This window comes from Budorcas taxicolor, chromosome 10, assembly GCF_023091745.1.
Source record: "Budorcas taxicolor isolate Tak-1 chromosome 10, Takin1.1, whole genome shotgun sequence".
Lineage (NCBI taxonomy): Eukaryota > Metazoa > Chordata > Mammalia > Artiodactyla > Bovidae > Budorcas > Budorcas taxicolor.
In genome coordinates this window covers 34,651,485-34,668,536 of record NC_068919.1, presented here as the reverse complement: position 1 = coordinate 34,668,536, position 17,052 = coordinate 34,651,485, and the positions used below count along the sequence as shown (strand labels likewise).

The 17,052-nt window shown below is 44.1% G+C and overlaps 1 protein-coding gene and 2 non-coding genes across 3 annotated transcripts; 2 read left to right on the top strand and 1 right to left on the bottom strand.

Annotated features, from left to right (window-relative positions):
* Positions 1 to 3,260: 3,260 nt before the first annotated feature.
* Positions 3,261 to 3,342, top strand: TRNAS-GCU (transfer RNA serine (anticodon GCU)). The gene has a single exon. It is a non-coding gene; the product is annotated as a tRNA-Ser (tRNA).
* A 4,129-nt stretch (positions 3,343 to 7,471) lies between these two features.
* LOC128054901 (small nucleolar RNA SNORA26) lies at positions 7,472 to 7,589 on the top strand. The gene has a single exon (XR_008200048.1). It is a non-coding gene; the product is annotated as a small nucleolar RNA SNORA26 (small nucleolar RNA).
* A 2,984-nt stretch (positions 7,590 to 10,573) lies between these two features.
* RPUSD2 (RNA pseudouridine synthase domain containing 2) lies at positions 10,574 to 15,196 on the bottom strand. Its single transcript, XM_052646762.1, has 3 exons — positions 14,570 to 15,196; positions 12,583 to 12,879; positions 10,574 to 11,903 (listed from the first exon to the last, which is right to left on the bottom strand). The coding sequence occupies exons 1-3, from the start codon at positions 15,194 to 15,196 to the stop codon at positions 11,169 to 11,171; spliced, it is 1,659 nt and encodes a 552-aa protein (XP_052502722.1). The 3' UTR covers positions 10,574 to 11,168.
* Positions 15,197 to 17,052: the final 1,856 nt, after the last annotated feature.

Here is a 17,052-nt window from a genome sequence, read left to right as displayed (position 1 = left end):
GCTATAGATACTATTCTGGGCCATATCCTGTGAGCTCTTAAAGATACTGAAACCCCCACCAGGTGGAAGAAGTGAACTACACAATGAGTAGACTGTAGCCATGACATAAGCTACCACTGTTCAGAGAATTAGTCTCAAAGAAACGGGAACAAGCCCATCCTAGGAGTGAAGATCAACTGTATTTAAAACAATCAAGATGATCTTGATCAGATCACCACACGATCAATTTCAAGATGACTGTCAGAGCTGACTGTGCTGTTTCTGCATGTAGCCTCTCGCCATATCTATAAAAGCTGTTGCCCATTGATCATCACTGGGGGAGAGTTGGGCTTTGAACAGAAGTCTGCCCTCTTAGCCCATTGCCAATATCCAAAAAGAAGCAAACTCTCCTTTCCACCAACCTTGCCTCTTTATTGACTTTTGAGTGGTAAGCAGTCGGACCCCATTTTCAGTTACAGGTGCACATATCCAATCAAATAATTGTGATTATTAAAGAATAAAATAAAGTATCTTTTAATTCAATTTATGTATATTATCAATAATCTCAGATATTCAGATGACACCACCCTTACGGCAGAAAGTGAAGAGGAGCTAAAGAGCCTCTGGATGAAAGTGAAAGAGGAGAGTGAAAAAGCTGGCTTAAAACTCAACATCCAAAAAACTAGGATTATGGCATCCGGTCCCATCACTTCATGGCAAATAGATGGGGAAACAATGGGAACAGTGACCGATTTTATTTCCTTGGACTCCAAAATCACTGCGGACAGTGACTGCAGCCATGAAATTAAGACACTTGCTCCTTGGAAGAAAAGCTATGACAAACCTAAACAGTATAATAAAAAGCAGAGACATTACTTTGCCGACAAAGGTCCACATAATCAAAGCTATGGTTTTTCCAGTAGTCAGGTATGGATGTGAGAGCTGGACTATAAAGAAAGCTGAGCGCCGAAGAACTGATGCTTTTGAACTGTGGTGTTGGAGAAGACTCTTGAGGGTCCTTTGGAAAGCAAGGAGATCAAACCAGTCAATCCTAAAGGAAATGAACCTTGAATATTCATTGGAAGGATTGGTGCTGAGGCTGAAGTTCCAATACTTTGGCCACCTGATGCAAAGAGCCCACTCATTGGAAAAGACCCTGACGCTGAGAAAGATGATTGGATGGCATCACCGTTTCAGTGGACATGACTCTGACCAAGCTCTGGGAGATGGTGAAAGACAGGGATGCCTGGCTTGCTGCAGTCCGTGGCTCAAAGAGTCAAACAGGACTGAGCCACTGAACAACAGTTAATATATTTCATAGTGTCCAATGATATAGACTCTAGACTTGTGCTATATCAGTTAGTACAGATCTAGAGTCTATATCATTTAAATTTAATTAAAATGCAAGAAAATTTAAATACCGTTCTTGCCACAATTAGCCACAATGTAGGTGCTCAATAGTCATATGAGATTAATGAGTACTGTGCTGGGCAATGCAGAAATTAAACATTACCATTAACACTGGAAGATTTATTGGACAGCACTGTCCTACTACCAATATCTAGGGTATCTTTTACTGTCTCTTACTTAGCATCAAACACATCATTAATATTACCACTCCAAGTATTTTTCACTCAGTTTACATCTACTTGTCACCTTGTAAACATTTCCAGCCATTCACATTGTCAAGAAAAATCATACCACCTGGAACCCAACCTTTACAGTACGTTAAATTCACATCTCAAACCATTCTTTCCTTCAAGTTCCACCTCAAATAACACTTCCTCCAAGAAGCCTCCTCTAGACTCCACTGCCAAAAAGCATCAAATAAGCTGGTCTGTGTTCCCACATTCCTTTAGGATGTCCTGTAATCCTTTACAGTGTCTTGCTTTATAGTTATCTGTGTATATCAATTCCTTCCCGTTCTGGACTGTAAATTTTAGATGAAGGACTGAATCTCCTGCTCCCTGCCCGAGCACAAGACAAGGAATCCAATACAGATCTGAGGAATTAGACTGATCCAATTCAACTGAAAACTTCAACCTTAATACCTAAAGTAAGCTCTGCTTTGGTCTTCTCTGTCATATCTCTATAAACCGACCTTTAAGATTCCAATCGACAAAACATATTTTTAGAACTTTTTTCTTAAACTCTACTATTGAGACAAACAGCAAGAAAAGACTCCTTAACTCTGGCTTAATAACGCACCGATGATTTTTTAAAAACTTATTTGTGGCGTACTAATACTGGCTTTATTTATGTTATTACATCCGCTGCTGCTGCTGCTGCTAAGTCGCTTCAGTCGTGTCCGACTCTGTGCGACCCCATAGACGGCAGCCCCAGAAAACTCAAAATCTGCTCAGTGCCGCTAGCACTCAGATCAGACACTGTAAATAAACCATAAACCGAGAGTTCAAAATCACATTTCTGTTACTTCATTTATAGCTAAGAAAAGACTAAGAAATGCAAACACCCGTGAGTTCCCCAAAGAAGGGAAAAGGAGGTAGGTGCTAGGGGCAGTCCTGGAGCCCTGACAGAAGATGGCGGGGCGGGACGCGGAGAGAGCCGCGGGCCAGCGACCCAGGGCCGCTCGTGGGGCCCAGGTGTGGATGGAGACTGCTAGGGGGGCGAGAGGCGGCACAAGTGTAGGCCGAGGTGAGAAAAGAGCGAGTCCTGCACCGGGGGAGAAGCGTCCGTACCTGAGCCCACAGTTCTGCGGCAGCCTGGCTGTAGGCGCGTCCCTCTCCTCCCAGCGTGGGGCCTTGAGTCCGCTCTAGCAAAACCTAAATCCCGCGGGCGAAGACCAGGACGAAAGTTACCCGCCGCGGCCCAACGGCTTCACAAATTCTCAGACTTGTTTGTGGTCCGCACGCTCCTCACATAGCTCACCCCCACCCCTTCCCGTCTCCTCACGACGCCCAGAGGACTCTGTAAAGCATTCAAATCTAACCGCCTAGCTAAAGCGCAGGCGCAAAGCCGCTCAACGCGTCGGCCCCGCCCCTTAGGCGGCGGACCCTCCCTAAGATTTCTTCAGTCAAAGTTTTTTCCCAGTTAGTATGCCAATTTTATTTCTTTCAAGGTTATCTCATTTTCTACGGAATTTTCCTTTATTCCTCCCCACTGCAAATTCCTCACTGCATGGGAGCGGCCATCTTCTTTTTATTTCTTGCTGTAAAAAAGATCGGAGCTTTGCTTCCGTACAAAATGGCGGCTCCCATTCCATTACGTCACATCCCCCTAGTTTTACTCCCTATAGCTACCAGGAAAGAGTAGGCTTCTGGGACGAGGTGGCCGAGTGGTTAAGGCGATGGACTGCTAATCCATTGTGCTCTGCACGCGTGGGTTCGAATCCCATCCTCGTCGAGTGAAGGTTTTATTTTTTCGCCACTGATTTGAACCGATGACGGTAAATTTCCTTGCGGAATGGAAACAGTTGCTTATTCATTGCAAGTATGATTTACTAGTCGACTTTGAAACCTCCGGTTTTACTCTTTAGACAGCTTTTGGAGCATTCTGACCTCACGTATAAAGAAAAAGGAGGGAAAGAGACATTTTCTGGGAATCAGTGTTTAAGTAAATAATGCATTTAGTGTATTTTTAATGTAGCAAAAAACAGTGCATAGAATCCCACGATTATCGCTATTTACATATGTTCTAGTGGTGGTCTGCTCGGCATTAATTAACCCAGCTCCTGATTGAGGAACTTCGGTTATTGTGGACTCTAACCCCAGCGTTTTTCATACCTGTCGTTACTATGAAATATCAGATTTTACTTCAAAAGCTACCGTGAGACTCAGTGTTCAGGGTTCTCTTTCAGTCCCCAGGAGGCTGCAGGTGCTCAAGAAAAGTACTCGACGTTAAAAAAAAGATGTTGACAGCACTTGGAAACTTGGTAGTTATCTAGAAGTCAGAGAGGTGAAGACATAGCTGCCTTCCCAGAGGAGAAAGTTTTAATTCTTCTCTTGGATTTAAGCAGAGAGGGAGTAGGAAAAGAATAGAGATTATCCTCCTGAAGGGTCATCAGGCAGTCTTTCAACTCACATTTTAACAACCGTCATTTATCCACTATTTATCTACAGGCACCACAATGAATTACAGAACTTTAATTCACAATAACACTGTGATCACAACAGACATGTTTATTACTCCATTTTACAGATGAGGAAACTGAAAGATAAACTTGTCCAAGGTTATACAGCTTTTGTACTTCCAGAAAAGGCATTTATTTAAGTCTGTCAAACTCTGGTGGCCCTTCACCACCACCCTATATGGTGCTGGAAATTAGTAAAAAGCGCTCATCAATCCTTTGCGGTCATGGTTTACACATGGTTTACACATTCTCTCCACACTGAATGGTACCCCAGAACCTGACACTGGGCAGATATCTTCAGCCCTGGGAGTGGATATCAGGCTCCACTGACTCCTCCCACATCAATCCAAATCCCTTAGGAATGTAGATACCTCCCAGAGCTGAGGGCTGAGTGTCACCCAAGCACTTTGCTTTCTAATCCAGTCACCACCCTGTTGCTTGAAAGGGTTTCAACCTGGGTTCCACACACTCCCAAGGGGTCCATGGATAGAACTGAATTGGTTATTTGGTTGGGAGGAAAAAAAATTGCAGCTTTATTTTCATTAATCTTTCATTGAAAACACTTCCTTCTATTAATAAAGGTAAGCAACAAAATACAGTAATATTAACCTTGAACGTGAACATGAAGTCGCTCAGTTGTGTCCGACTCTTCGCGACCCCATGGACTGTAGCCTACCAAGCTCCTCTGTCCATGGGATTTTCCAGGCAAGAGTTCTGGAGTGGATTGCCATTTCCTTCTCCAAATATTAACCTTACCTGTGATTTTTGTCACCAACTGAAATAACGGATATTGTTGTATCATATTAGCAATATGCAATACTGCCATTGTTCTATGCCCATTACTGCTACAGTACTTCAGTTCAGTTCAGTTCAGTCGCTCAGTAGCGTCCGACTCATTTCGACCCCATGAATCACAGCACACCAGGCCTCCCTGTACATCACCATCTCCCGGAGTTCACTCAAACTCATGTCCATGGAGTCGGTGACGCCATCCAGCCATCTCATCCTCTGTCGTCCCCTTCTCCTCCTGCCCCCAATCCCTCCCAGCATCAGAGTCTTTTCCAAACAGTCACCTCTTCGCATGAGGTGGCCAAAGTATTGCAGTTTCAGCTTTAGCATCATTCCTTCCAAAGAAATCCCAGGGCTGATCTCCTTGCAGTCCAAGAGACTCTCAAGAGTCTTCTCGAACACCACAGTTCAAAAGCATCAATTCTTCGGCGCTCAGCTTTCTTCACAGTCCAACTCTCACATCCATACATGACCACTGGAAAAACCATAGCCCTGACTAGACGGACCTTTGTTGGCACAATAATGTCTCTGCTTTTGAATATGCTATCTAGGTTGGTCATAACTTTTCTTCCAAGGAGTAAGCGTCTTTTAATTTCATGGCTGCAGTCACCATCTGCAGTGATTTTGGAGCCCAAAAAAATAAAGTCTGACACTGTTTCCACTATTTCCCCATCTGTTTCCCATGAAGTGATATGACCAGATGCCATGATCTTCGTTTTGGACCTACCATTAGATCTTGTAAACTTAAGCATTCATAAGGAAGTATGTGCACTATAAGGTCACCAATTTTTTTTATTTTTAATTTTATTCTAGTTGATTTATAATTTCTGCTGTAAAGCAAAATAATTCATATATATACATACATTTTCATATTCTTTTCTATTATGGTTTATTACAGGATATCGATGTAGTTCCCTGTGCTATACAGTAGGACCTTGTTTATCCAGTCTATATATAATAGTCTGCATTTGCTAATACCAACCTAGATAGTATATTGAAAAGCAGAGATACTACTTTGCCAACAAAGGTCCGTCTAGTCAAGGCTATGCTTTTCTAGTGGTCATGTGTGGATGTTAGAGTCGGACTGTGAAGAAAGCTGAGTGCCGAAGAATTGATGCTTTTGAACTGTGGTGTTGGAGAAGACTCTTGAGAGTCCCTTGGACTGCAAGGAGATCCAGCCAGTCCATCCTAAAGGAGATCAGTCCTGGGTGTTCTTTGGAAGGACTGAGGCTGAAGCTGAAACTCCAGTACTTTGGCCACCTCATGCGAAGAGTTGACTCATTGGAAAAGACTCTGATGCTGGGAGGGATTGGGGGCAGGAGGAGAAGGGGACAACAGAGGATGAGATGGCTGGATGGCATCACCGACTCGATGGACATGAGTTTGGTGAACTCCGGGAGTTGGTGATGGACAGGGAGGCCTGGCGTGCTGTGATTCATGGGGTCGCAATGAGTCAGACACGACTGAGCAACTGAACTGAACTGAACTGAACTGAACTGAATCCCAAACTCCCAATCCATCCTTCCCCTCCTTTCCTCCCTCTTGGCAACCACAACTCTATTCTCTATGTCTGTGAGCCTGTTTGTTTTGTAGATAAATTCATTTGTGTCACAGATTCTACATATATGTTAGATTCTACATGTAAGTGATATATGGTATTTCTCTTTCCGACTTCATTTGGAATTAAATCACAGATTTTAAAACTATTTTGATAACTGTATTCCAACATAATTGGTTAACTTTATATTACAACAAACTTAATTTTATGCATTTAAAACCAATATTCTGAGAAGGGACCCATAGGCTTCACCAGACTGCCCAAGATCTGTGTCACATGAAAAGGTTAAGAACTCCTGACGGATTTTCTGAAGTGTCCTCAACACATCAGTTTTAAAACCCCTCCCCTGAATTAGGCCTTGTTCTGTCTCCCCAACACCTTTGCAGATGCTTTACTTACTCCTCTCCCTGGATCATGCCCCTGCTGCCCAACACCTCCTTCCCATCACCCCCTTCCTGGCTGGCTCCTGCTCCTCCTTCAGATCTCAGCTTTGATGTCATCCCCATCAGGAAGATTTTCCTAGCCCTGCAACCTGCAGCTCCTTCTTAGATTTCTCTCACCTAGTCCCATGCTCTTCTACTTCTGGGTCTTTGTACCCCTCCTAGATGTTCCTGTAGCTCTGTGTGTCTTCCTCAGCTTTTGCCAGATGGTATTTAAATTGTCCATTGGTGCTTCGACCTCTCCAAAGAGTGGCAAGTCTGCATGCTTATTCTGAGTTTTGCCTGCTTCTCACAATGATGACTTCCTATGGAAAATTGATAAGGTCTATCGATGCATCCAGTCTCTATAAATAAAAAGTGAGTGGGTTGTTTTCTCAGAGGAAGATCTTCAGCTGTAAAAATTCTGAAACTATAAAGCACTGGAAGTGTCTTGAGATTAAAAAGAAGAAGAAATCATGAGTGGATGCTCACTTTTCTATTCCGTATTTCTTTACCTGTTTTCATGCTTAGTTCATTTGTGATTTCTTTTATATGAAATTGCAGTAAGTCTTGCTGTGATGGTCCCAGTTTTTTTGCATTTCTGTGATCTTTTGATGTATAAGAGTTGTGCTTATTTTACCTCTTTCTACGAGACTTCAAAGGATTAAGGCTAACACAGAAAGGTAGAGTAAATCTCTAAAATCCAGAGAAAAGATTGTAAATCTCCTCTTGGATTCTGTCTGGAGTCACAGCTGGAAAAAAAAAAAACAGAACGGAATTAACAACATGCCAGATTATTTAAAAGCCCAGGGGTGGTGGTGTGGGGACTTGGATTAGTAATGGAAAAAGAAATTTATAATAAATGAAGGCAGTAACAGTTAGAGGCGCCATCTACTGGAGGCGCTGCAACTGAGGACTTGGACAAGATAGTTCTGCCTCATCTGCTGATACATTTTGCAAGATTCCCATTACCCACCCCCCCAAATTGGTCACAAGCCACAGATCAAGGAAATCATTCTCCATCAACACCAGTTCTTCATAAGTCCTATCCTGAACTGTTGCAGGACCCCTCAACCTCTGGAAGACCAGAAATAAAGAACTATTGTGCAGCCAAATTACATTACCAAGATATTCCAGATCTCTGTTATTTCAGTGCCAGGGAATGAATCTCCATTCTGAGCCCAGCTTCAAGAAGACCAATTCTCAATGGAGAATGAGGTGCTCTGGAAACTGTCCAGTGTTTAGTTGGTGATGGTCTGCTGCCTGGGCAGGCCCTTATGTGTCAGCCTCCCTCACAGACAAAGCTCTGAAGAAGTGAAATGTGTGTGTGTGTGTGAGCCCTCACAGACAAAGTTCTGAAGGAAGAAGTGAAATGTGTATGTGTCTATGCGCGCGCGCGTGCCTCCAGTTCATTTCTTAAACTCTTATAAGAAAAACCCAGACCCAGGGCTGTAAGACTTGCAAAGGTTGGTTTTGAGAGGTAGGCAATATGTTAAATCCTTCTATCCCTTACCATTAGGAAGTGTAGTCCCACTGGGAAACATCTCTGGGAAGACAGTCATGACAAGGTCTGTGATGTGATGCATTAGTCGCTCAGTTGGGCAGGACTCTTTGCAACCCCATGGACTATAGCCCACCAGGCTCCTCTGTCCATGGGATTTTCTGGCAAAGATACTTGAGTGGGTTGTCATTTCCTTCTCCAGAGAAATCTTCCCGATCCAGGGATCGAACCTGGGTCTCCTGCACTGCAGGCAGATTCTTTACTGACTGAGCTATGAGTGAAGCTCCAACAAGGCCTGAAGAGGTTCAAGAATTAATCCAGGAATTCTCTGAGTCTGCAACACCAACTCAAAACTTTTTTCTCAAATCATTCCCTTAGCTTCATGCTACCATATGAAAACATCTACTTTGCCAAAATAACTTCTGGGAATGCCTAGTAAGCTGAAAACTAAATAATATGTCATATTGAAGATCAATTAGAGCAAAAATTGAAATCTAGCTTATAGTAGACTTGCTTGGGGAAGACAAAATGGATAAATGCCAATAGAATTGGGGAAATAGGGAATAACACTTGCTATAGCCCATGCTTTGTAACTTCTGCAAAGATAGCTGTGAATAGACAGCAAGCAACAGTTACACTTTTCCTCATCATAGTGAGAATGAGCAATGCCCGAGATTTCAAATCTCAAAATTTTCATTTGAGATCTTCAGAATGAAGTAAAACTGGGTCAAACTCAACTTCAATAAGGTGAAATTAATGGATGATGGCAAGACCTGAGGACATGACTGGTGATCCACAGAGTTAGAAGCAGTAATTCCTTTTCTGATTGTGGTACTGTGGAGTAGAAAGTTTTTTATATTTCTCTTTGGGCTAAATAAAAGACCATTGGCCCTGAAAACCCCTAACAACTAGGTTCAGAGAGCTTCTGAGTCAGTGAACAAGAAGGCATCCACATACTTGAGAGTGACCCACCTGAACTCTATGGAAGTCAGAAGCTTCTGTGCTCAGACCCTTTTAGACCTTGCCCTATGTATCTCTTCATCTTGCTGGTCTTTCCTAGTCTTTAATATCGTTTCTAATAAACCATAAATCAAGAAAGGAAACTGTTTTCCTGAATTCTGTGACTTATTCTAATAAATGGCTGAACCCAAGGAGAGGGTTGTGGGAAACTCTGATTCACAGGTAACAATCTGGACCTGCCACTGTCATTTGAAGTGGGGACAAGTTTTGTGGGACCGAGTCCTTCATTTGTGGGATCTGACCCTGTCTCTGGGTAGATGGTGTCAGAGGTGAGTCAGATTGTAGGATACCCAGCCTGTGTCAAAGAATTGCTTGATGTGGGGAAACCACCACATATTTTAGAAGTACAGAGTATTCTATGAATAAAGAAAAGTGAGTTTTTCTTTTCCGGTATTTAAAATAAACACAGAAGCAGAGAGTAGAATGGTGATGTCAGGGGTTGGGGGCAGGGGGAAATAAGGAACTGCTGTTCAACAAGTATAAGGTTTCAGTTATACATGATGACCAAGTTCCAGAGATGCTGTACTGTGTCTATAGTCAACAATATCATATTGTACACACTGATTTGTTAAGGGGCTGATCTCACATTAAGTGTTTTCACCATAATAAAAAAAATAAAACTTTTGAGAGTCACAGGACACTGCCAATAAAGTGAAAAGACAACCTACAGAATGGGAGAAAATATTTGCAAATTATATATCTCTTAAGAGTCATATACCCAGAATATATGAATATTCTTATAATTCAACAATAAGCCAATCCAAATTAAAAATGGCAAAAAATTCGAATAGACATTTCTCCAAACAAGGTACACAAATGTCCAACAAGGATATGAAAAGATGTTTAACATTATTAGTCCCAAGGGAAATGCAAATCAAAACCACAATACTACTTCAATCTCACTAAGATGACTATAATCAAAACATTGGGAAATAACAAGTGTTGGTGAGGATGGAGAGAAATTGGAACCCTTGTGCATTTCCTATGGGAATGTAAAATGGTTCAGCTACTGTGGAAAAGTTTAGTGATTCCCCTAAAAATTAAACAAAGAATTACCATATGACCCAGCAATTCCACTCCTTGGTATATACTCGAAAGAACAGAAAACATGTATTCAAACAAAAATCTGTACACAAATGTGCATAGCAGCGCTATTCACAATAGCCCAAGTGGGAACAACCCAAATGCCCAATGAATGGGCATAACAAAATGTGGTATATCCATGCAATGAAATATTATTCAGCCATAAACAGGAATGAAGTACTGATGCATGCTATGAATTGGATGAAGCCTGAAAACATCACGCTAAACAAAAGACGACAGACACAAAAGGTCACATGTTGTATGATTCCATTTGTATGAAATGTCCAGAATAGGCAAAAGCATAAAGACAGAAGATTGGCTAATCGAATCAGGAGCTAGGTGGAAGAGGAAATGGGGATTGCCTGTTTGGAACTAATGAAGAGGTGAGGGTTGCACATCATTGTGAATGTAAGAAAGGCCACTAAATTGTATGTTTTAGAATGGCAATTGTGTTGTCAATTTTACTTCAATTAGAAAAAGAAAAAAAGAAACAAGTAGTGAAAAAACTAGACACACAAGGTATTAGAAAAAGAGCTCTATTTACAAACCAGAAAGTTCCCAAACTCTAGCTGGAGGGAGAGGAAGGAAGAAGGTAGCAAGTATGAGCAGGTCCTTTAAGAGCCCAACTTCACCCCCGAGAAACTCTGTACCAGCCCATGTGGTTAGCTCCTACTTCATGGCCCATTCCTGTTCCAATCCAATAAATAATCCCTCCATTGGCCATAGCCCTCAGTGTTCTTGCCAGTCATCTCGTGCCCAGGCAGGCATCGGTGAACAGTACTCAAAGTCTGGCCCTTTATAGCGCAGGGCATGCAGAAACATCACAAGGTCCTGGGGCGAGGGATCCTGTGGCACTCTCCGGCACTCTGAACAGAGTGGGTCTGTCTCTTGATTCACAACATCGATTTTGGTTGCCTTCCCTGATGTCACAGGCACTCCATCCAGATCCCGAGGGGCTGCCTCAACTGCTCCATCCATCTTCTGGGCAGATGCAGCCATCTCTTCTAGGCAGTCCTTGCTGAGCTCTGAGGAAGGTGCTGTGGAGTCTGGGGCTCCTGGGCACAGGTCACCCCCACAGAGATCTAGCACATCCAGACTCTGTTTGGCCTGGTGCTCTGCCACAAGGTCCCGCAGGAGTTCCTCATCTGTCTTTGGAATGTGGCCGCCTCGGCCTCGTGAGGGGCCCCAGGCGGCTGAGTTGTAGATGGGGTCATTGAGGATGGGGTGGCCCAGGAACTGAAGGTGGACTCGGATCTGGTGGGTGCGGCCTGTAAGTGGCCGGCAACACACCACACTGGAGTGGCCGTTGTAGCTCAGTCTCTGGAACACTGACTCACAGGGCTTGCCTTGAGGATCTACACGGCACACCCCTACCTTGTAAGACACCACCAAGATGGGTTCCTTGCAGGTGACTTCCTCGGTGGGGAACTCCCCCGCCACCCGGCACACGTACTCCTTCTCCAGCTACACAGGAGGGAAGAGGGAGAAAGTCAGTGCATGAAGCCCGACCCTTTTCAGTGATGACAAATGCACCCGTATCAGCAGAAGAGGGTTCAAACCCCAGCTCCATCATTGGCCAGTTGCACAATCCTAGGCACATTACAGTGCTCGGCTTCTTTGAAACCCATTAACTTGTCCAGAAAATGTTTGCTTAGAAAAGCATTTATCTCAACAGGGCTATTCCAAGGATTTAGTTAGCTGGGCTCTAACATACTTGGTATTGAGCCTGGTAAACAGTAAACAATAAATATATTACAGTCAGATCCAGAATTACAAGTCTCAAGACCACAATCACCACTATTTAACTCTTCTACCCAAACCTCTTCCAACTCTATCCAGAATCTTTCCACCAAGTAGATTCTCTCCACAGTCTTAAAAACCTTGCTCAGCCTGCCAGCATTTAAAATTTCAAAACAGCAAATTACCAAGAGAGGCAGTATATGTTATCTCTAAAGATCTTTTGAAACTTAAGAGATAATAACTTGTCTCTGGCTCCTTAGGTGCTGACCTTCCTAAAGATGGGAAGCTTGAGCAGATAAACACAAAACCTCATTTCAGATCTAGAACTCAGTGACACCCTTTTGATGCAGAGCATTTGTGAGCCCAGAAGTGGCCTGCGAGAGGCAAACTCAGTTTGGCTCACCTGCCGGTCCCGAACCTGTTCATGAATTCTCTCTGAGACGGCTGCTGTTTTGGCAAACATGAGGACCCCGGAGGTAAGGCGATCAAGCCGATGCAATGGGTGTAGCTCCTTTAGCTGGTGCTCCTTGCCCAGGATGAAGATGACCGTGTTGTGTCGGAAGCGGCCACAGGGGTGGACAGGAATGGAAGAAGGCTTGTCTACAACCACCACATCTTCGTTCTCTGCTAGCAGGCGGATGGGTTCTGCGGTAACTGGTGGCTCATGCCTGTGCACCGTGTTCCGTAAGAAGTCATTGTCCTGCCAATGACACAGGCAACTGGTCACCCCAGGGTCCAGCCACCTATGATCAGTCAACTTCACACACAACTTCCCCCCATCTTCCTTACTGGATGAAAGAATGGTCACAGTACATCCTTAAGCAGAAAAAGTAGTATACACAGTGTATTCTTATTTTGTAAACACACAGACACACAGGCAGAAGCAGGCATTGAAAAAGAGATAGAAGGACATAGCCCAAATGTTATATATATCTGGATGGTATGATTATGGATTTTGCTGTTCTGATTATTTGTATTTTCTCTACAATAAAGTTATATTTAACAATATATTTTTCTGAAATGAAGGGGAAAATCCTCCATAGTTCAGTTCAGTTCACTCCTCCATAAACCATCACTTATTGTGACCTTGAACAAAACCAAGCTGTAAGTCCAGAGATTTGGGCTCTAGACCTGGATTTGCTACAGGCTTACTGCATGCTCTTAGGGAAGTCACTTAACTTCTCTAGGCCTCAGTTCCCTTATCTGCAAAATGTGAGCATCAGTCTAGACCTGTGCTTCAAAACTGTGACTGATTCAAACCACTCATTTTCCAAATGCCTTGCCATCCCCTCACAAATATGGTGAGACAGTGTTAATGACAATGTCTGGTACCTCTTAGCTGCGATGGAAATTTAAAGAAGGGTCAAAGCACTGGGCTACACAATTCTGGTCTCAATCTCTGTCATTTCATAGTTCTATCCTATCAGGCTCTAGGATAAATAATTCAAGTGGAAGTTATAAGAACACAGGCTTCCCTTGTGGCTCATCTGGTAAAGAATTTCCCTGCGATGTGGGAGACCTGGGTTCTATCCCTGGGTTGGGAAGGTCCCCTGGAGAAGGAAAAGGCTATCCACTCCAGTATTATGGCCTGGAGAATTCCATGGATTGTATAGTCCATAGGGTTGCAAAGAGTTGGACACGACTGACTGACTTTCACTTCATTTATAAGAACACAGGTGTTGGAGGTGGCACTGTGCCTTACTTCTGTGAGGCTGATCTTAGTTTCCTTGACTTCCTCACAGGCAAAATGAGGTGACAGTATCTACTCCACAGGGTTGTCATTAGAATTAAATGTTAAAGTACATAAAATGCTAATGCTGTGCCCAGCACACAGTCAGGAGATATAAATGATAGTCTCGATTATTACCATCTGTACAGAGATCTACAATGCAAGGCAGAAAGTCATCAGCACCAGTGCCACAAGACTGCATAAAAGAAGATGTAAGAATTCCCTGGTGCTTCCCTGGTGACTCAAACCGTAAAGAATCTGCCTGCAATGCAGGAGACCAGGGTTCAATCCCTGAGTTGCGAAGATCCCCTGGAGAAGGAATTGGCAACCCACTCCAGTACTCTTGCCTGGAGAATTCCATGGACAGAGAGGCCTGGCAGTTCATGGGATCGCAGAGTCAGACACGACTGAGCGACTAACTTTCACTTTCACAAGAATTCCAACTTCTGTGCCTTGGAAACAACAAAGTCGCTTTGATGGAGGGGATAAGGGGGCTGAGGTCTGAAACATACGGGCGGTCTACCTGCGGAAATGGAGCGGTAAAAGAGTTACAAGTTAAAACGAGAACGCTTCGGAATGACCCCGAATTTACTCCGGTACCTATGCCCTAGTAACCGAAAAAACCATGCCCCCTTTCGGGCAGGCCCCATCAGGACTCCACCTTGAGCACAATGCTGAGGTCCTGTACCGGCTCCTCATTGAGGTGCAGGCGTCCCGCTCGGACAGCGGCCTCGTAGTAGGCCAGAGGCTGGGCTCTGAACTCCGTGCCGAAGACGTGCAGCAAGCTGTGGCCCACCCAGCGGCCTTTGCAGTAAGTCCGGAAGTCAAAGTAATAGGGCCGCACTTTGCGCAAGCCGCCTTCAAAGTAGTAGCTGGTCTCAGCAAAGTGCTCATCGCCAAAGCTAACCCCTGCCCGCCGCTTCTTCGGGGGCGGCACAACGCGCTCTCCAACCGCGCCCCGCCGCTTCTTCCGCTTGGCAGGGCCCAGGGCTGCAGCCGGGGCCCGCTCCCCGTTTCCTGAGGGCTGCTTCGCGTCCTCCGAGACCGGCTCCACTCCTGGACCCCCCGGCTCCGGGTGCCCAGGGGGCTGCTCACCCCTCGCGGCGCCGCCCGCATCTCCGTTTTGCTGAGCTGGAGCCCCCAGCCCGCTCGCTGCCTCAGCCCCGGTCGAGAGTCTTTCCGCCATGGGTCTCCTACAGGCACTCCAAGTCCTGGCAATTGCGAGGCACCGGAGATTGGAGTACACTTGCCCAAGAACCGGGAGCCACAACCGGCCTCCCAGCCACATGACCCAGCGGCCGCGGCCTCTGGGTCGCGATCTGAGGGCGTCACTGGGCACCAACCAATCAGTGAGACCTGGTGCCGAGGCGGGATCGCGTTGAGAACAGGCGTGAAGGAGGTAGCTGAATGAGTTGAGAGCTGTAAGAATGACTCATTAAAAGTGTAGATTCCATGTAGATATGCTCGAAATTCCTTTACTCTGGAAAAACTCTTGAGTTATTAATATTTCAAAACAAAACAAAATGAAGATTGCTAAACTCTGAATGTACTAAGAAACACTGCGTTGTATATTTTAAAGGGTGAGCATATTTTGTGATTTATAACTCAATAAATCAAATCCCTTATGATTATACAGTGGAAGTGAGAAATAGATTTAAGGGACTAGATCTGATAGACAGAGTGCCTGATGAACTATGGACGAAGGTTTGTGACATTGTACAGGAGACAGGGATCAAGACCATCCCTAAGAAAAAGAAATGCAAAATGGCTGTCTGAGGAGGCCTTACAAATAGCTGAGAACAGAAGAAAAGCGAAAAGCAAAGGAGAAAAGGAAAGATATAAGCATCTGAATGCAGAGTTCCAAAGAACAGTAAGGAGAGATAAGAAAGCCTTCTTCAGCAATAAATGCAAAGAAATAGAGGAAAACAACAGAATGGGAAAGACTAGAGATCTCTTCAAGAAAATTAGAGATACCAAGGGAACATTCCATGCAAAGATGGGCTTGATAAAGGACAGAAATGGTATGGACCTAACAGAAGCAGAAGATATTAAGAAGAGGTGGCAAGAATACACAGAAGAACTGTACAAAAAAGATCTTCACAACCCAGATAATCACGATGGTGTGATCGCTCACCTAGAGCCAGACATCCTGGAATGTGAAGTCACGTGGGTCTTAGAAAGCATCACTATGAACAAAGCTAGTGGAGGTGATGGAATCCCAGTTGAGCTATTTCAAATCCTAAAAGATGATGCTGTGAAAGTGCTGCACTCAATATGCCAGCAAATTGGGAAAACTCAGCAGTGGCCACAGGACTGGTAAAGGCCAGTTTTCATTCCAATCCCAAAGAAAGGCAATGCCAAAGAATGCTCAAACTACCACACAGCTGCACTCATCTCACATGCTAGTAAAGTAATGCTCCAAGCCAGGCTTCAGCAATACGTGAACCATGAAATTCCAGATGTTCAAGTTGGTTTTAGAAAAGGCAAAGGAACCAGATATCAAGTTGCCAACATCTGCTGGATCATGGAAAAAGCAAGAGAGTTCCAGAAAAACATCTATTTCTGCTTTATTGACTATGCCAAACCCTTTGACTGTGTGGATCACAATAAACTAGGGAAAATTCTGAAAGAGATGGGAATACCAGACCACCTGCCCAGCCTCTTGAGAAATCTGTATGCAGGTCAGGAAGCAACTGTTAGAACTGGACATGGAACAACAGATTGGTTGCAAATAGGAAAAGGAGTACGTCAAGGCTGTGTATTGTCACCCTGCTTATTTAACTTATATGCAGAGTATATCATGAGAAACACTGGGTCGGAAGAAGCACAAGCTGGAATCAAGATTGTGGGGAGAAATAAATATCAATAACCTCAGATATGCAGATGACACCACCCTTATGGCAGAAAGTGAAGAGGAACTAAAAAGCCTCTTGTTGAAAGTGAAAGAGGAGAGTGAAAAAGTTGGTTTAAAGCTCAACATTCAGAAAACTAAGATCGCGGCATCTGGTCCCATCACTTCATGGGAAATAGATGGGGAAACAGTGGAAACAGTGTCAGACTTTATTTTGGGGGGCTCCAAAATCACTGCAGATGGTGATTGCAGCCATGAAATTAAAAGACGCTCACTCCTTGGAAGAAAAGTTA